This window comes from Misgurnus anguillicaudatus, chromosome 2 (assembly GCF_027580225.2).
Source record: "Misgurnus anguillicaudatus chromosome 2, ASM2758022v2, whole genome shotgun sequence".
NCBI lineage: Eukaryota > Metazoa > Chordata > Actinopteri > Cypriniformes > Cobitidae > Misgurnus > Misgurnus anguillicaudatus.
In genome coordinates this window covers 42,553,785-42,574,747 of record NC_073338.2, presented here as the reverse complement: position 1 = coordinate 42,574,747, position 20,963 = coordinate 42,553,785, and the positions used below count along the sequence as shown (strand labels likewise).

General features: G+C 37.2%; 2 protein-coding genes across 3 annotated transcripts in view; both read right to left on the bottom strand.

The window, feature by feature from the left end:
- Nucleotides 1-5,214, bottom strand: part of LOC129442960 (integrin beta-1) — a 34,236-nt gene extending 29,022 nt beyond the window's left edge. Inside the window, exon 1 of one of the 2 annotated variants that reach the window (XM_073855642.1) lies at nucleotides 4,854-5,214. The gene's annotated coding sequence lies outside the window, so the exon portion shown is untranslated. The remainder of the gene's footprint in view (nucleotides 1-4,853) is intronic. The other variant, XM_073855645.1, reaches the window with a different exon arrangement.
- Nucleotides 5,215-8,939: 3,725 nt separating this feature from the next.
- Nucleotides 8,940-20,963, bottom strand: part of LOC129442956 (neuropilin-1a) — a 35,679-nt gene continuing 23,655 nt past the window's right edge. Inside the window, exons 8-18 of the mRNA XM_055203296.2 lie at nucleotides 19,244-19,388; nucleotides 18,639-18,970; nucleotides 17,443-17,587; nucleotides 16,963-17,133; nucleotides 16,451-16,495; nucleotides 13,851-13,997; nucleotides 11,601-11,947; nucleotides 11,363-11,450; nucleotides 11,208-11,243; nucleotides 11,040-11,075; nucleotides 8,940-10,829 (exon numbers count right to left, since the gene is read on the bottom strand). Coding sequence (XP_055059271.2) covers nucleotides 10,561-10,829; nucleotides 11,040-11,075; nucleotides 11,208-11,243; nucleotides 11,363-11,450; nucleotides 11,601-11,947; nucleotides 13,851-13,997; nucleotides 16,451-16,495; nucleotides 16,963-17,133; nucleotides 17,443-17,587; nucleotides 18,639-18,970; nucleotides 19,244-19,388 — 1,761 coding nt within the window. The 3' untranslated portion in view covers nucleotides 8,940-10,560. The remainder of the gene's footprint in view (nucleotides 10,830-11,039; nucleotides 11,076-11,207; nucleotides 11,244-11,362; nucleotides 11,451-11,600; nucleotides 11,948-13,850; nucleotides 13,998-16,450; nucleotides 16,496-16,962; nucleotides 17,134-17,442; nucleotides 17,588-18,638; nucleotides 18,971-19,243; nucleotides 19,389-20,963) is intronic.

Genomic DNA, 20,963 nt, shown 5'->3' with positions numbered 1-20,963 from the left:
AGGATAGAATCCATATCAGACAAACACATATGAGTCAACACAACCACGCTGACCCTTATCTTTCACTACAACTAAAGAGGGTTAAACACATGCTCTTGCTTACTGTATATATACAGCAGGCATAACAGCTGATCCGAGACAACATCATTATCAGGTTATATGAGAACATTCTCTGCAGTCTTCATTTTGGACATATGGCACGGCCAATATTAAAATTATTTTTGAAAAAGGCAACATGTCGTTTTAGTCTCTGCTTCATTCATCACATCAAGAATAAAATGAATGATCATTCAATTAGTGGTTTATAGTTGTGCGTAGCATGCATGCATCAGTTTTCATTTTTATCGATGTTGTTGTTCGCATCAGCTCGAGTTGTTAAATATCGCTCCTCAACTCAATCCATCATTGTTACGAGTAAAAATGCATTTGAAGAATTGTGACTCCGGATGGTTTTAGCAAACCAATCACAACACTTGTGGTTTTAATATAATTGATGCGTTCTTACTAGGGTTGCATAACGATTAATTGCCATAAATCCATTGCAGAATAAAGGTTTTTGTTTATATCATATATGTGTGGGGGTACTGTGAATAATAACTTTGTATAAATAAACACACACACATGTAGGGCTGTCACGGTTATCAAAATTTGGCTGACGTTTAATTGACTAAAATTGTTCAATTATGACAATTAATTTCCAGTTTTAGGGCTTCTGCGATTATGCCGATTAATTGTCTGTTTTATTGCTTTGACATTTAATTTTTATATTTTTTTGTTTGTTTATGATAAATATTAATACACATATTTAAAAGTAATTATTTAATGAATATATCTTTCACAGAAAATTCTTCATAAGAAATAAACAAAAGTGTCTGAAAAATAACTGAAAATAAAAATGCAATCAAAATAAACCAACTATACCAGAACAGGCCTTAAATAGTAGCCAATCCTACAAAGGTTATATTAGTACTGGACCACATGTCTGTAGTGGCTGCAAAAAAATCTATTCCTTACAGATCCTTAAGAATAGCAGCCTTCACTTCCCTAAATTTGGAATTATTAAATAGCTTTGCGATGTATCATGTTACACTGTCAGTTAAGGAGCGCCATCTGATACGGCCTCGTTTATACAAGCACTGCAGCTCCCCCTTGTGCTCTTTAGAGAGATGCGCAATCATTGCGGTGATCTGAAATCATCGCGATGAGGTCAACCAATTGCGATGAGATGATTATTTAATCATTGTGACAGCCCTACACACTTGCAAGTTAATATTTTGCAATAGATTAATCGCGATTAATTGTTATGTAACCCTAGTTCTTAAATTTTTGTAGCGACGCTATAGGACCGACGTTAGTTTTGTCAAAACTACTGTGTCGTCGATACTTAAAAAATAATGTCATCAGTACAAGAATCAATGTTAAACCAGGACCAGCAGAAACTGATGCACTATTTACAGGTTATTCGTCGGAAACGTAAAAGACGTGATGCAACAAAAAGACATGACGAGCACTAATGTAGGGTCTTTGAACTCCAGCAGCAGACAGCATGAAAGACCTCAGCAGACAACAGCTGCTGAAACCATTTAGCAAAAAAACATTTCATGCTTGACACATGACTGTAAATTTTATAAATTGATATTGAACTTTATTAATAAAAGTTTTTTGTGTTGCTTTGGTACTTAAATGCGTACAGAGAAGTTTTACTGGTATTGGTAAAGACTCGTAAAGGCCAATTTATACTTTTGCGTTAGGTGCGCGTTATAGGTACGCCGTAACATACGCATAGACGCGAACCCTGTCGCCGTAGCCTTCGCAGTACCTGACGTGCACCTCCTCAAAAATGTAACTACACGTCGAAACGACGCGGACCGCAAGATCTGTGATTGGTCGGCGTGAATGCATTGTGTTTCCTCCTACGCATTTCGGCGGTGTAACTGCAGAGCAACACAAACGCAGAAGTATAAATGCTCATGACGGCGTTGCCTACGTGCGTAGCGTCTGGCGTACCCTATGGCGTAACCCTGACGCAAAAGTATAAATTGGCTTTAACCCTTTGGTGGCACATTATAAACAAACAAACATTCGAATAGCATTTTTTAAATTCGAATTATTATTGCCGATCGAATATTCGAATATCTGTGCCCATCCCTAGTAAAGACTGCTGAAATTTTGGTACAATGGCAACACTTACCTAAACAGAACAATAAATCATGCTCAACTGTTTTGATCCTCACACTATAAACTATAAAAAGTCTATAAACATCAAAGTTGAGTTCCATGCAAAATAGGCTCATCCGGTTGCCCTTTTCAATATAGTCACAACACCCATCTTCTTTCATATCAAGCTCAAGAATAAGGGTGCGTATTATAGACTTAAAGGTTTAGTGTTGATAACAATCCATTGCACACAGATACAAACGTGCGCACACATGCACAAATTTATTAGAGAGAAGCTTTTGTCTGCCAAAATGTTTTGCTCTGCCTCTGTTCTGCTCACACTACACTAAAAGATAAATTTCAATTGAAATACAACTCTCATGCAATGACAAGCTAAGGTTTTGCATGTGTTTTAAGAAGACAAATATTTCTGTCTCAGAGTTCACACTTCCGTTTTCTAAAAGGGTGAAAAGTAAAAGTGATGTAATTGCCAAAGTACGCTAACTCATACTCAGAATGTGGCTTCTGCATTTAACAAATCCCAGTGGTTTAGTGCAGGGTATACATGGGTACACGGAGTATAACCACTTCATTATCAGATGGCACTGGGTAAACACTTCTAAATTCTAAACATTGATAAATAATATTAAATTCATATTGATCCTTACACTACAAAGTCAAGCAGCAAAGCAACAAGACGGGCCATTTTTGAGTGAATTAAATATGCAAGACTAGTCTTACATGTCACTGTTTATAACACAGGGCATTCAACCTTAGACTGTAGACTGTAAAAACATATGGATGTAGTGTCCATCACCCTTAGGTTTAATGAAGAGCTTTGTGAAGCTTAAAGTAGGCGGTGCCTGCCGTCGCCATCTTGGCCGCGCATCACTCGCGAATAACCGAAAATGGGGAAAGAGGCGGGACTTGGGTAAAGCAGAGGTGCCTGGTTGCTGAAACCACACCCACCTAGCTCGATTCTAGTGACAGCTTTGGCAGTTCACCTCTCACCCAAGTGGCCACACCCCCTTAATTATGCAGAACTATAAGGCTTAATATAATTTAAACTAATGAGTTACAAAAAAGTTCACCCTCCTCACAGTTGTTATGAAGGGCAAAATTTGCTTTATAGACCAAAAACACTTTTTGTACCAGGCTGTAAACATTATTTTCTACTGTAAAGTAGAACATTTTAATATGGGGGTCTATGAAAATTGACTCCATTTCGGAGCCAGCCTCTAGCGGCCAGTCGATGAATTGCAGTATAAATCACTTACATATTGGCTTCATCAGAGATATTGAAAGGTTGCCCCTCGGTCGAGCCACTTAAAAAAAATGGGATCATAAATTAAGAGTATACCCACTGGGCACCACTGACCCATCCCAGTAAGTAGTAAACACGCTCACACCCAGAGCAGTGGGCAAATAAGTCGCTACCTGCCGGCCGTGAGAACTAAACTGGTGACTTTTGGGTTACTCTAACCACTGGGCCACGAGTCACGCCTGCCCCAAAAACAACCTCCAACTGAAAGGAAGACACCTCAGTGATGTTAAATATGATAAACAAACGGAAATGCAAAGCCACACATCTAAACACACAAAGTATACACAACTCTTTTCACACATGGTGGCGAGATTGCCTTATCTGTTTTGGTGGGCTAAGAGAAGGCTGTGTTGATATATTATATTACAATATACAGGAATCATTAAATTAATTTTAAAATGTGTGTGTTCCTATATGACAGAAAACAACTTTGTTGCAAACAGGAATAAAAAAAGTATCTCTAGGCTAGCAGACAAAAAGTAGCCACACAGCTGCCACGGAAGCCCCGCCCCTTTGTAGAAAACTCCGCCCCTTCAAGGAAGGGAGTGAGAAATTTCAGAAAACAGAACTACAAAACTAAAATACACACCGAATTTACAATGCACGGATATTTACCTACAAATTTCGATTATCTTGTTAGTCATATAAGACATACAACAAACAAAACTATAAATATTTAAATAAATGTAGCCCACAACTTTAAACTGAAGCATCTGTTAAAAAGCATCATTATTCACACTACCACTGTATTCAAGTGTGCAGGACGTGAGATTTTTAAAGGGGGTCCTCTGCGGGATCTTTCCTTGTAAAATTGTCCGGATAGCATTTCACAGCTCAGACAGTGACTAATGCCAAAAACTCATGTCTCCTAAAAAATCCCCCATGGGGTAAAATATGTTAAATACATCATAAATGAGAACAACTCGTGGCTCGAACACACAACGACCGTGTTTACTTATTCACGTCCAGGGTCGTTCATATTTACTTTAGAAACTACCAAATAAAGCATTGTTCAGGGGCCAGTACACCCCCACGTCCCCGCCTGGACTATCTCAGGCCTGAGTCAGAGGATTACAACATATGTTTAGGACACATACGACTCAACAAAATGATTCATGATAACAGACAGTAACTGCAGTCGGCCTGGGAAACACAGCCGGGGGGATTGTTTGCCTATGATATGCGAATCACGTTATGGGGGCCTCGGGGCACATCCACGTCTTCCCTTTGAAGGGAGATAAATGGGACATCCCCACCCAAAGTTCTCAACCAAAGAAAGATCACTAGATCAAACACACATACCGCCGACTTCTTATTTCTTATACTTATACAAAGATAAACTATTGTGTTATATCGTTATTTTGATATTTACCTTAACACGTGTTCACCGGAGATTCATTCAACTTTGGGTCGCTCTTTTAAAACCGCATTTAAACCTCCAACAGCGTTTGGTCCGGATGAGCAGCTGATCGTCGGTTGTCTTTGTTGCGCTTCTTAACAACGCCTTGGTTCACTTCGAATCAACAGCTGGTTACAATATGAACACTAAGTTCACTTTCCACGAACAACAAAACATGGGATATACTAAAAAAGAGGAAGACAAATGGAGAAATCAAACAGCGGGCAAAGAGTCCAGCTCGCCCTTCCTCATTGAGGTAAACCTCCGGTTCGGGTGGGAAGTGTGTGTGCGCCGTGTGGACCCTGGGATGAGTTTGCAGCGAAAGCCTCCCCAAAGACTCCGCCCACAGGAAGTAATGTTAACGCCCCATCCACAGTGCGAGCGACGCGACCAAAGGAGGAAGCGCCCATGCACACGCGAAGCTATAAACGCGGTGACGCGCATCGCATACCGCTTTTTCTCACTTCTTGTTTTCAACCACACTCCGGTCAACGAGGTCTCACCACCTTGTTAACCAACCCAAATGTTTACATTATATAACATTTAGGGACGCTGACATTGCAGTTTCACAACTAAAAAATTCAATAAAGACACTTTTAACACAGGTACAATATATATAATACTAAAATGCGAATATCAAACGATAAAAACACAATTAAAACACTAAATGTCTATGTCAGTAATTCAGAATTTACGTTTAGTTTTTCGTAGTCTTTCATCAGATTTGATTGGTTGTACATTGACCCGTTTGTAGGACTGCACTCAGAGTTTCACAGACAGAGCTCCTTTGTTTACAGTTAGTTATGAACAATTGCACTTCAGTTTGGTTTTACTGCTGGTCTAGGATCAGCCAGAGGGAGGGAGTCTGAACTATTTCCTGTGCGTCCTATAAGATGCGTTTTCTCACCTTGACTCAGACATTACTACTATCAGAATAGAGATAAGAGTTGTGCAAATTACAACTCAGGAAATCACACAGGCCTATGTCAACTTTAAAGTGGACCTTTTTAAGATTTAAAATTAATCCTTGGTGTCCCCAGAGCACATATGAGAAGATTTAGCTCAAAAAATACCATATACATCATTTATTATAGCACATTAAAATTGCCACTTTGTAGGTGCGAGCAAAGTGTGGCGTTTTGGGTGTGTACTTCTGCTCATTCTGCAAATGAGCTGAAGAAATGCAAACACTGATCACAAAATTAAACTCAATTGTGCTTTCTTTGCACTTATAGCATTGTCGTGGTTGGATAGTGCAGATTAAGGGGCGGCATTATTATAATAATAAGATCCCCTTCATAATCAATTACCTAATTTTTCACGGGCTGGCAGAGAATGGTTTACCAAAATTAAGTTACTGGGTTGTTCTTTTTCACATTTTCTAGGTTAACAGAAGCACTGGGGACCCAATTATAGTGCTTAAATATGGAAAAGTCAGATATGTCCCCTTTAAAAAGAAGGGGATGTTTGGCTTGAAATCAAGATGACTAGGCCTGTTGGTATGGGCTGAAGAACACTAGTAAAGAGGTGTTTCATCAGCGGATGGTTACATTTAGCTAAATATTTACTGGACCAGATTAGATTTGGCTACATGCAAGCTGTGTCTGTTTCACTAGCTGGGTTACAGTACAAAAAAACAATAAAACATTAACATTGAGTAAATATGAAAGTATAATAATTGTATTGCAGGAAAAAGCTTGAATGCATCAAAGTCCTTAAAGGGATAGTTCACCCAAAAATGAAAATTCTGTCATTTTCTCATCCTCATTTTGTTCTAATCCTGTATGAGTTTTTATTCTGATGAACACAAAAGCAGATATTTTGATGACTTATAAGCACATAGCTGATTGTAAACATTGACTTCCATAGTAGGAAAAACAAATACGATGGAAGGGTCAACTGTGTGCCTACCATAATTGATCAAATTATCTACTTAATCATTTATCACAACACTTCCATAATATTTGTTTTCCTACTATGTAAGTCAATGGTTACAATCAACTGTGTGCTTACTATAATATATCAAAATATCTTCTTTTGTGTTAAAAAAATACCCCTCAGTTTAGAACAACATGAGGGAGATAAAATGATGCCAGAATTTTCATTTTTGGGTGAACTATCCCTTTAAGACCTGACATAAACGCAATGTAGTCATGATAAGCACTTACTGCTGTAGCCAAATGTACTGTAGGTGTGAAATATATCCTACATCATTTCCTGTTTAATGCACTGAGAAACATCTGTTGAATTGCAAAGTGAATTTCAAAGACAATTGCATCATCTGATTTAGCATAACCTCATGACATGATACAGATTAAATGATTAACCTATTTTGATTTAAGGGATATTTGACATCTATAATTAGGTAGATTTGACTTGTTATATATAGTCTCAGCATGTAAAAATGAGATACAGATTATTTTAATGTTACTTTAACAATCATAAATCAGAATTGTTACTGGTAATGGAACATTCATGGTTCACCATTTAGGGCATTCCTGAGAGAGAGAGAGAGAGAGAGAGAGAGAGAGAGAGAGAGAGAGAGAGAGAGAGAGAGAGAGAGAGAGAGAGAGAGAGAGAGAGATGTCATTATTAATCTGAATGAATAATCGTGCAACCAACAATAAGATTTATATTTAAGTATCTATAAATTGTTCTTGATGTTGGTCTTTATCAAAACCAGTGTCTTTAATACTTTATCTTTAATAGTAATATTTAAGCACGCACAGTGGCCACTAATCTTAACAAAACTCAGTTTGGTTTGTTTGTGAAACCGCAGTTTTTGAAATCTGTACATACAACACTGAGGCGCGATGTTTTTTTACTGAATACATTTAGATTTATTCATCGTAAAGGTCAAGTGCCGCGGGCGCCATCTTCCGCCTAGACGCGGAATTCCTTTGGCGCAAGGCCTCACAGTGAATGCGTGCACTTCATAATATTGACATGGTTTCTAACTCCACCACAAATGAACGTCCCATCATTTGTGCTTAATATAAAATACGATATAAAATGCGAATTTAAAATATGAAAATATGCCTTGTAGCGGCAGAGATAAATAATATCAGTCAACCTTAACTTAAACAGCAGCGTCATCTAGCGGTTAATAAGTGGAATTAGCGTATACCAATGTTGCTGTTGTTATACAGAAGACAGCATTTTAAATCTAATTGTAACAATGCTTGCTGTGTTTTAATGTTATTTCTGGCTATTTTTTGCATAGAATTTTTGTTATATCTATTCTCCAAACTGAAACTCCAACCATATAAGCCATTTTAGGCTAAACAAGGCAACATAATAAAACCACACTTATTTTTTTTAATATAAGCTTCTATTTAAGGAGATCGATAAACAGTTTTGCTGCAATGTACCCCATGTTGTGTGACAATGTGCCCTGCTAGAGGGTAATTTTGTACAAGCCACACTGCAAAAAATGTTTTTCAAGAAAAAAATTCTTATATTTTTGGTCTTGTTTTCAGTAAAAATATCTAAAAACTCTTAAATTAAGATGCTCTTTCTTAATGAGCAAAATGATCCAAGAAAATAAGTCTGGTTTTTAGACCAAAATATAAAATTTAAGTGATTTTGTGCATAAAACAAGCAAAAAAATCTGCCAATGGGGTAAGCAATTTTTTCTTGAATTTAGTGTTTAAGAAAAAATTTCAAGATTTTTTTTTTGCTTGTTTTATGCACAAAAGCACTCAAATTTGATATTTTTGGTCTAAAAACTAGACTTATTTTCTTGGATCGTTTTGCTCATCAAGAAAAAGCATCTTAATTTAAGAATTTTTAGATGTTTTTGCTGAAAACAAGACAAAAATACTACAATTTTTTTTTCTTGAAAATCATTTTTTTTGCAGTGCATGATAACTTTTAAAGATATGCACCTATGAAGAAATTAGTTTTTTAACACAATCTGAACAATGTCCATTAACATTAAAAGTTAATTATAAAAATTAAATGAATTAAACAATGTCAGCATAAATACCACACACACACACTTACCAAAAACATACATTTCTCTATGTAGTGACAGTTATTGTAAACAACAGCAACAACACCATTATATAAACTTTATTAACTTCTTTCTTTGGAATGTCATTGTCATTGAAGAGTCAGAAATTCGATTGGTTAGAAGATTTAATGCTGCTGATGCAGATGGCCGATTGGTTAAAATGGTTTTCGTGATGCTGACGAGACATTATAGTTTTCAGTCTAAGTTTACTTATTCAATTATCACAAAACTGTGAATACAAAACAGCCACCGAACAGACTGAACTCCATAACATCTAAAATTCAAAATGTGAAAATACTGTAAGTATGATCTGTGAAAGTTTATGATGGTATGTCAAAAGTATCGTTTTGGTTCCCCAAGAAAAAAAAATATCAGAATCTGTCACATTTAAGAAAAATATTTTAAATAACATTAAAAAAGTAAGCTATTACACAGACAGCTGGATCTCTCTTTCAATTTTAAGTCATTAACACTTTTATTACCGTCTAAATTCTTCATTAAATATAATTCTCAGTGCAAAATTACATAGATTGGTTCACTTCGGTGAGAAAAAGCTGTTTGGCATCGCCTCTCAGTCGTCGAAGCGAAACTGCATGTTCTTGTGTGTCAAATGGATCTCATTTTCAGTACAGTCATCTCAGCTTTTGTGCACTAAACAGTTTGTGCCTTTCTGACTCTTAATATCCAGGATGGGCAGGTCTCACATCAGTTCTCTTTGCTTTCATTTAGGCTTCAGTTTTACTCCCACAGTAAACATCTCCCCCATGCGTCTCAGGAGGTCCATCTGGCTGCTAGAAGACCCTCCATATTTTTACAGATGATCCTCTGGATCGCGATGACATTTATTAGCAGATGTACAGAAGCAAAACCGAGATGCATGATATCTGGTACAAAACTACAAACCCTTACTATTTTAACTATTTTAAAAGAAAAGCAAATAATCCTGTCAGAGGGCAGGGTCTGTTTAATCTCACTTTAGCCATTAAGCCAGGCTTTACTAATCCAGACTATGCCCTCTGCCAATCCCGATGTTAATATCAACTTTATATAAATAAACGTTTATCTATTCCGAGCCATTTTTCTTTTCACAAACAACCGGTCCCAGGTCATTTTAGCATATGTATGAAGTCAGTTCCCAAGTTCATACAGGTGTCCTAGTTTATAACATTAACTATGGACAAGTTCAACCAGTTTTAACAAGCTGAATATATTTTTTAAACAGTATATCTATTGTTTTGTTTTGTTAAACTTAATGTGTTCATGTAAAATGACTCACAAGGTGTAACACTCGACATTTTACACACTGACGTCTGACTGAGCAACTGTAAAAAGGCAACAAAACCACATTTAAAGGCACCATTGGAATGAAGTGTGAGTCGAACAAACTTAAACATACATTTCTAAACACTACAGTAACACTGTAAATCCAGCTATGCCTCACGAAAAAAGGGTCTCGTAGAAAAAACTGTGTGAGAAGATACATATTTTTGTCTTGGTCTCAGCACCAGCAACAAATTTACAAACAAACAAACAAATAGACAATCATCTGGCTGTACAATCTTTACATAGCGCCCTCTAGAGGCCAGTCCCTCTTCCTGCACATCCTGAGAATAAAACGCCTCAGTCTGCAATGACGTTCCAAAAAAACGTTCCTTCGGCAATTTCTCACGCCTCTGTGTAAGACTTCTGTGCACTGAGTTTTTCCTTTTTTAGTTTGACTCCGTCCACCAGCTCAAAGTTGTAGTTCTCAAGAGCCGAGAGGTTTCGGTTGGATGTGTGCGCACACGCGCAGTAGAACAGAACCCCGCACACGGCACCCAGCAGAACTCCCACTGCGCTCATCACGATGATGGTGATCAGAATGGGGTCCAAAGTCTTCAGCATGGAACCGCGTCCAAAACCCCACAGGGCCTCGTCGCCCCCCTCACAGTTATCTGGACAGAGAGAAAGAGTGAGAGATGATCATTATGTATTACTATTACAATTAAAGGACTGGTGTGTAGATTTTTGCGGCATCTAGAGGTGAGACTGTGAATTGCAACCAACTGCCTTTTTAAAATGCATAATGAAGCTACGGCAGCCACCACAGGACAAACACGTCATCGTTTGAGACAACGTAGTGACAAAGGAAATATGAGTCTTACCAATGTCATCTTCGTCAGGTTTTTTGTCCTCTGCGTCTGAAATAAACACACACACAATTGCAATTGATCAGTTAAGTTTTCCAGAAAGTCATGCATGCAATACATCATGACCCGGACAATAAATGAGTTACATATTATTACATTACTATAACACTTTTCAAGTCTTACCGATATCATCTTCAGTAATTCCTTTATATTCTGGGTCTAAAACAAACGATAAGAAATAAAAAATTAATGGTTACCATTTCAAAATAAGGATTGTTCAGAATATGAAATAAGGGATGCAGTTTTGGGCTAGTAATGAAATCAATAGTTTAACATACCTTTGCACTCTTCTGGAGTCACTTCATCCAGTATCTTTATATCATCCACTGAGATATAACCAGATTCAACATGAGCCTCAATGATCACCTGTAAACACATGCAGACATGCAAAGAAGAGTTAATATCACAATCATTGATTATATTAACCCATTTTTTCATGGGTTAGGTTTCCAGGAAGCACACATGCTGGCAAAATGTACAAAATGTTATAGATAATAAAGTGCTGAGCATCAGAACCTGATATGCTGTGTCGGCACTGGGGATCACGACTCTTCCTTCCCTCCATCTTCCCTTCACCTGTCCGTCTATAGAGCGGATTCGAAGCTCAGTGATTTTTCTGATTCCCTCTTCATCTTCCTGCTCTATTCTCTGTTTGATGCCCAGCGTTCCTTTGTGTTTCTCCGTGAAGTGGTACCAGAAAGACATGCACAGGTCTGAATCCGGGGCCGTGACTGGTAAACTGGCCAGTCGGGCCACCCATTCTTTTCTCACATTCTCTCCTTCTGTCTCTGTTTCGGTATTTCTCTCCATCTCTGTTTGTGGGTTTGTAACAGAAGCTGCATAAATGAAGTTCTGAGGCCTCCCTGAAAGAGAGAAAAAGAGAGGTCAATATATAACTAGTACAGACATGTAAGCAAACCCCAAACATGCTAAATGATTGACGGGCAGAGAGCATTTCTGATTGGATAAAAAGCTCTTAGACTCAGAGACAGACAGATAAGTATGTAGCCGATGGATAGATGGATGGATATGTATGTAAGTATGTTTGCATGTATTTATGTATGTATGCATGTATGGATGGATGGATGGATGGATGGACGGATGGATAGATAGACAGACAAATGGACGGATGGATAGACAGATAGAAAGATAGATGGAATGATGGATGGATAGATGGATGGATGGTTGGATGGATTGAAAAATAGATAGATGAAGAAATGGATAGATGGATCAGTGGAATGATGGGTCGATGGATCGATAGATGGATGGATGGAGAGATGGAAGGATGGATGGATGGAGAGATCAATAGATAGATGGATGGAGAGATCAATGGATAGAGAGATGGATAGATGGAGAGATGGATAGATGATTGGACGAATAGGTGGATGGATGGATGGATGGATGGATCGATGAAGAGATCGATGAATGGAGAGATCGATGGATGGAAAGATTGATGGATAGATAAATAAATAGATGGATAAATGGATCAATAGATCGATAGATAGATAGATAGATGGATAGATGGATGGAGAGATTGAATGATGGAGAGATCAATGGAGAGATGGATGGATGGATATATGAATGGATGGAGAGATGGATAAATGGAGAGATCATTGGATGGATCAATGGATGGAGAGATCGATGGATGGAAAGATCGATGGATTGATAAATAGATAGATGGATAAATGGATAGATGGATCGATAAATAGATGGATGGAAAGATGGATGGATGGAGAGATGGATAGATTGAGAGATCAATGGATTGATGGATGGATAGATAGATTGATGGATGGATAGATGGATGAATGGAGAGATGGATGAATGGATAGATGAATGGATGGATAGATCAATGGATGGAGAGATCAATGGAGAAATGGATGGATAGAGAGATTGATGGATGGAGAGATGGATGGATGGATAGATAGATGAATGGATGGAGAGATCAATGGATGGAGAGATGGATGGATAGATAGATGGATGGATGGAGAGATGGATAGATGGAGAGATCATTGGATGGAGAGATCAATGGATCGAGAGATCGATGGATGGAGAGATGGATAGATCAATGGATGGAGAGATCGATGGATGGAAAGATTGATGGATAGATAAATAGATAGATGGATAAATGGATAGATGGATCGATAGATAGATGAATGGAAAGATGGATGGATGGAAAGATGGATGAATGGAGAAATCGATGGATGGAAAGATCAATGGATAGATAAATAGATAGATGGATCGATAGATCAATAGATAGATAGATGGATGGAGAGATTGATGGATGGAGAGATCGATGGATAGATAAATAGATAGATGGATAGATGGATCAATAGATGGATGGATGGATGGAGAGATGGATGGAGAGATTAATTGATGGAGAGATGGATGGATGGGGAGATTGATGGATGGAGAGATCGATAGATAGATAGATGGATGGATGGAGAGATGGATAGATGGAGAGATCAATGGATGGAGAGATAGATAGGTCGATTGATGGAGAGGTCGATGGATGGAGAGATCAATGGATAGATAGATAGATGTAGAGATAGATGGATGGAGAGGTCGATGGATGGAGAGATTAATGGATAGAAAGGTAGATGTAGAGTTAGATGGATGGATGGAGAGATCGATAGATGGAGAGATCGATGGATGAAGAAATTGATGGATTGAGAGATGGTGAGATCAATGTATGGATAGATAGATTGATGGATGGATGTATGGATGGATGTATGGATAGATAGATAGATAGATAGATAGATAGATCACCTGTGTGGTCTAAATTAGGCAGTTTGCGATCAAACAGCTTGCTGTTGTTCCTTATGTGCCATTCAGCTCCTTCCCCAACATCTTGACTCCACCCACAGTAGGAGGGGTTATCAGGCCAGCCGAAGTCACAGGCAAACCAGATGTATTCTAAACAGGAAGAGCAAAACAACACTGAGCTATAAATCTCTTCACTTCTAGACACTACTTTAAGTTTTTGAAGTATGTGGCAGTAATATGTGGAAAAAGCACTGAGCTGGAAACCAAAAGGTTTAGGGTTCAAAGCTCAAAACCCCTTGAAAAAGAAGTCTACTTAATTTTATTAAAAGTGCACTTTTAGTATACTTCACTATTCACGGTAAATTAACTACTTATAAAATGAAAGGCAACTTAAGTATAATAACATAGAGTACACTTTAATGACTTAAAGTACTAAAAATGCACTTTATTAAAATCTGATTAAGTTTAACTTAAATGTGCATCTTAAATAATTATGTTCTTTAGCCAAATCCTCATCACTTAAATTATTTTCTTGAAGTACCACCTGACATTTAATAGCACATTTGCATGTTTAACTTCAAAAACATTTATTTTTCATTTGTTTTAAAGTTTTTATCAGTAGTACATTTACATAGTTATGGTGATTATAAACTATTATTGAACCTTTAGCTATTATTTTTTTTATTGATAACACATAATGTGTCCATTTTGCATGAACTCCTATGATTTCCGATATAGTGTTGTGTAATGGTAACTTGACATTCAGATTTAACAAATAGAATATGTTTTATTCAGATTTTTCATTTTAAAATTATTTATTTAAATTTTATGATTTGTAATCAATTGTTGTTATCAGTTCACGAACCCCAGTTTGGGAAACGCTGTATTAACATAATACAAGTTAATTTCAATAAAGTTAATAAAAATAATAAAGTGTAAGGTCTTTATACACCACTGATAATATACTGTAGTTATGTATATTGTATCACATTTCTGTCAAGAGATCCTACTAAAAGTTACACAATCCACTATTAATTGCTTGTCAGTACATTAAGCAGTACACTTCAACTCATCTGTGATACATTTGAAATCAATTACATATGATATGCATTACAATTTATTTACACTTAAGTGTGTTCTTTTAAATTATATTATTTGTGTAATAAATACACTTCATAAAAGTATACTAAAGTGCCCTTTTTTCACAAGGGAAGGAACTGAAACATGAACTAGAAACTCTCTGTTTCCCATTAGCATTGTCCCCCGAACAAGGCATTTAACCTCAAGTTACTCCAGGGAAGGCACAGCTCATGCAAGTGAAATTTAAGTTGATTAAAAGGTCTGCTAAATTGCCAACAGTCTGTTCCCTTGCTCTCTGGTGAGTTTTTGAAGCCTTCACTTTATAAATGCTCCTTTTTTACCATATTTTGCTTTGTTGAATGAGGGGTCGAGTTTTTTGGTAGTTCAGGTATTATACTGTAGTTCTGAAGATCATCACTAGGTGGCAGCAGATACTTTTTCATGTGCTTGTTTGTTAGAATCGTCATGAAATTTAAATTAAAACTAGTTTTAAGTAGTATTGTGGTGTTTTGTATAAATGACTTATCTATGAGCTTTATTATTTGCAAAAAATAATTAATGTGCCCTCATAATCATAATGTCATCAAAAACGCTAATCTCCTCCCCTCCTCGAAACAACCTCTCTTTACTTCCAGTCATGAGGAATGGCGCGAGGACAAGACCCAGGAAAAGATATCAGCGATTATCAATTAGCATTATGACCCAACTTACAATGATCTAAACAGTTCTAGTTGGATGAAATCAAGTCTCGTTCTACCTTTTTTCTCATTTTAGAAGCCGCTTTACAACGTCATGACAGGGAAAATAAGGTGAAGATATTTATACTGATATTTTATAGTGCTATTATTAATTTAATTTGTTTACTGCTACACAGATCTATAAAACCAGGTATGTTTTGTTATGACAATAATGGCCACTATTAAAGATTATGCCTCAGCCACAATTTAAAGGTCCCATAGCATGAAAATCTGACTTTTTCCAAAGGGGCTTAATTGTGTCCCCAGTGCTTATATCAACCTAGAAAACGTGAAAAAGATCAACCCAGTAACTTAGTTTTGGTAAACCATTCTCTGCAAGCATGTGAAAAAATTGGGATCTTATTATAATAAGACCGCCCCTAAATCTGCACTATCCAACCACAGCACTGCCATTTAGAGAAAGAGAGAGAGAGAAAATAATTGGCAGCACAACTGAATTTTTAGTTTCAACAAACCACCATCATTGTGATAAGAATTTGCATTTCATCAGCTCATTTGCATATTAAAGGACACACCCAAAACGGAACATTTTTGCTCACACCTACAAAGTGGAAATTTTAACATGTTGTAATAAATTATCTGTGGGGTATTTTGAGCTACAACTTACATACGTACTCTGGGGACACCAAAGATTTTTTTTACATCTTAAAAAAGTCTTGTGACATGGCACCTTTAAGGTTTTAGTCTTAAAAACTAAACAACTTCATCAGAGATACAAGCATGTGTCAAAGTGTGTTTTTCTGGGTGCATAGCTTAGCTTCTCACCAGGTACTGACTCAATCTCCAGAAATGGCTCGGCCACTTCAGTCTCTGTTGAAAAGTACAGAAAGTTGATGAAGGTTTACAAAAACACAGACTTGTGTGGGACACTGTGCACAATCCCAGCAAGCATTTTGTTATTTACATGTTCTTTAACTCTGTTGTGCTGTAGTTACATCTCTAAACATGTAATCTGATCAGTCATATATCTTTGTGTGTGTAACCTAAGGGTCGTAAAATGGTGCTGTGTGTAAACTGCTAGGTCATAGATGGTGTCCGTTTCACTATGTGGGTGTTTGTGTTTGTAACCTTTTGGGTCACATTCTGTGTCTGGTTTTCTGTGTGGATGTTTGTGAAATCTAAAATCACCCATATTCTAGGGACGACCCCCTCGGAAGAGCAGTCACCAGCCGCCACTGGTTACTAACCACTTTACAACACCACCAAGTAGCTAATATAAAAACCCGGAAAGTCAATGGGAAGATCTATTAAAACAAGGTTGTGGGTGTGTATCTAACCTGTTGGATTGTAGTCTATCTCGGTATCGCTATGGCAGTTGCCGTCATCGTCACAATTCTCCATTGTTGTCGTTGGAAGGAAGCTAGTTGTTAGAATATTCGATGAGACACTCGTGACTGGAGCTGCGGTGGTTTCCATAGTGGTTGTGATGGGGAAAGGTGTTGTGGGCTCTGGATAGAGATATGACCGATAAGAAGATATAAGAATAAATAAGATATTTATATATTCAGAAACAAAAGTTAAGGAAGCTTTGGCATTGCATGAATAAATCTTGTACCTACACTCTAAAAATGGCTGGGTTATTCTGACCCATAATGCGTATAATAACCCAGCATTGGGTAAATTTTTGGCCCGGCACGTGTTCTGTTCAATGTTTACCCATTGTGGGTCAAAAGTAACCCAGCCATTTTTTGAGTGTAGGTAGCCTAAGAACTGACTTTTTCTGAGCTCTGTCATTGGTTGGTTTGGCTGTCACTCACCATGCAGGTCACACCCTAGAACCTCCAGTCTTAACCCCATGCCTTCAGTTGTGCCCCGTTCAGGATAGACACGCAGGAATCGCATAATCACTGGATCAAATGTACGCACTTCTGGGGTATCTTGGTTTAAGTTACCCGTAAACACCTTCACAGCAGTGAAAATTGAAGATTTTTAGAAGGGGGGCGTGGGGCAAAAACAAACATGGGGTTAGTTGTAACACGGACTGTTTACATTGTTGCACAAGGTTAAGCTCTTTGTTTTTCAGTATTTTTTTTAAGCTGTCAAAAGACGATCTCCCGCATATTTATGGAAAGGTATAATGTTTTTTTCAGAGCGTTATTGATTAACGAGTGTTTTGGTGGCATGTAAGTAAATTTTTTCATTGTGTATTTTTCGGTTTCTAAGTTGGGTGTGAAAGATACCAAATCCAATGCTATGTCATACTAATCAGAGTCTTGTTGACTAAAACATAGCATCGTTTTGAAATATGTCTGCAGCTCTAAGCAACTTTTTTGGTGGGCTGAAAATATTTACACCCAGCGGGGTTAATTGTAACGCTGTGTTACAACTAACCCCTCAGCGCTTATGACATGAAAACCGCTAACGTTAGCCTAATTCTTGCCTTTGTTTTAATAAGGGTACACATGAATGATTGCTGGCTGCCAACAAAATAAATGTGCCTGTCACAAATCATGTGTCAAATTTATTTTTGTTCATATCTTTAATATTGATTGAATAAGGTCACGTCAAAGATTGAAATCATAATGAAATGAATGACTAAAGTCAGACTTTGATGCTCATTATCTCAGAATTTGATTTTGAAACTGTAGTATGATTATTACAGACTGGGTCACATATAAAAAAAGTTTTGTCATAAATGTACTGCTTTTTCTCACATATTTAGACATTTGTATCCATTTATAATTGAACTATTGTTATAAAAGGGCTGGATGAATGAATACAGTGTGGATACCTGTCTATTATAGACAGATATATAAACAGTTTCCACTTCAAGTATATAGACAAAATAGTATTGAAATATTTGCCCTGCAAACTTCATTTTTATCAAGTGTTACAACTAACCCCCTGCCTGTTACAATTAACTTTGATGCTCTAAATCTCATCATTAGATTAGGAGACTTTAGCCTGGATATACTGGGACCTTATGCAAATTTCTTATGCAAATCTCTCTCACCTTCACTTTGTTGCTGTCCTCCTCCTGTATGTAAGTCCAGTCAGTTCCATTAGTGCTATACATGACTCTGAAGCGTTTGATGAAAATATTCATGTCTCTATATTTGCCTCCCTGCATGATGAGACCCGTTACCATCCGCTGGGCTCCCAGATCCAGCTCCAGTGATTGGTTCTTCCCAAGAACCTGCGGGTGAGCAACCACCCAGCCCGTACGCCCGGTCAGCAGCCGGGCCTGTTCGGGAAGCCAGCCCCTCTCTGCTGCAGGCCACACCGAGATTTGAGCGTCAGAAATCTGACCCGAAACCATCCCTAACATACTGGAGCATGGAGCATCTGAGAGAGAGAGACGTTTTGTGTTTTCCATCTCCCAAAACTAACACTAAAACTATTTGTGAAGCTTTCCAACTAATAAGAATCACTTAAACATAAAAATGTCTTAACATTCAAACCTAAAGCCAAGTAAAACCAAACACACAGACACACAAGACTAGACACACACAAAATCAAGAATTACTCAGCACTGTAAATCCTAGAAGAGCAGCTGGGACTTGTACTGGTTAAATATTATCACATGAAGGCTTCTTGTATGTGCGCATGATGGGATACCTGATATTTTACAGCCATACACCTCAAAACGCATACAGATGCCCTGTTCCCAGGTCAAAGGCCGAATCCGTACGTAACGTGTGAGGGTGGGTTTGGGCAGCAGGGCTATCGCCTCATCCGTGGGATTTTGATTTCCCTGAAACACCTGAGAGAGAAATATTACAAATTAAGACTTTTTTCAATTTTAACTCTTTCCCCAACATTAACGAGTTAACTCATCAATTAACTCTTTCCCTGCCATGAAGAGTTAACTTTTACGAGAAAATGCTTTCCTGCAAATGACATGTATTTCCGGCTTTCCGCAATACCGCTATTATCCACCAGGTGGCTTCCGCAAAACTCCCGGAAGTATAGCCCTAAGGGAAAACAGTTGTATGTCCTTGTATGTTTTAAGAATCGTTCTGCATCTGATCTCTATCAAAAGTCCTTCACAAAAATTGAATTATCTCAGCTTTTTACTCAAAATTGGATGTTTTTAAAGAAACCTACCCATATTTGAGAGGTGATAAAAAGATAACTAATTAAGGATAGGATAAAATGTTTTTTCTTTTTAAAAGCAGAGGGTCGGTTCATTCATTTGATATATTGCATGTTTATATATTTTAAGAAGAACATTTTCTGGAAGGCATTAAACTTTTGTGAAAAAATCATGAAAAATGCTGGCGCAGACTGGCAACTTAAAAAAAAAACGCTGGCGGGGAAAGAGTTAAGAGAAAACATTTGCATGAAAAAAAACTTGTTTCTGATGGGTTTTTATGGTTACCTGTAATACCATGACTATCCACTAGTTGGCACATTTAAAAAAATAAAAAAACTGAAGCAAAAAATTCTTTATTAATTTTACACTCCGTGTATGTTTTGATAATCGTCCTGAATCTGATCTCTAACGAAAGTCCTTTACAAAAATGCAATTATTCTAGCTTTTTGCTTAAAAAATATTTTTGAAGAAAAATACGCAAATTTAAGAGTTTATAAGCAGATAAAAATAAAATAAAGATAGAACGAAACTTTATTTCCCGTTTTGTTTGTTTGTTTATTGTTTGTTTGAAAGCAGAGGGTCTGCTCTTTCATTTGATATATTTGTATGTTTATATATTTTTAGAAGAAAATTTTCCTGGAAGGCATTTTGTGAAACTTTTGTGAAAATCATACAAAATGCTGGCGGGCAACTTTTTCAAAAAAAAGGCTGGCGGGGAATGAGTTAAAGTACTTTACATAAACATAACCAAAACAGCAATACATAATACATAAATATATACACACACATAATGGCATCATGGCGAGTTATAGTCACACAGGCATTATGAAGCCATAAACTCACCCCAAACCAGATTTAAAAACAGTTTGTACAATTCATGCAATAATAGTCTGTGAACAATACACAAATATTCAATACTAATGCTGTTACAAGGTACTATCTCACTTTATAACATTAAACTATCGCTGCAATACTGTTGATACTGTTTATATTGTGTATACTGTATGTATTGTTATTTAGGCGTCTTGAAGAGCTGCTAACCTCTTCCCTGTGCATACAATGACAATAATAATTTATTCATAGAAATAAACACAAAAGCAATGGCAGAAAAACGTGATATAATATAATAGGCAGTGTTGGGGAAAGTTACTTTTAAAAGTAATGCATTACAATATTAAGTTACTCCCAAAAAAGTAACTTATTGCGTTACTTAGTTACTTTTCATGGAAAGTAATGCTTACG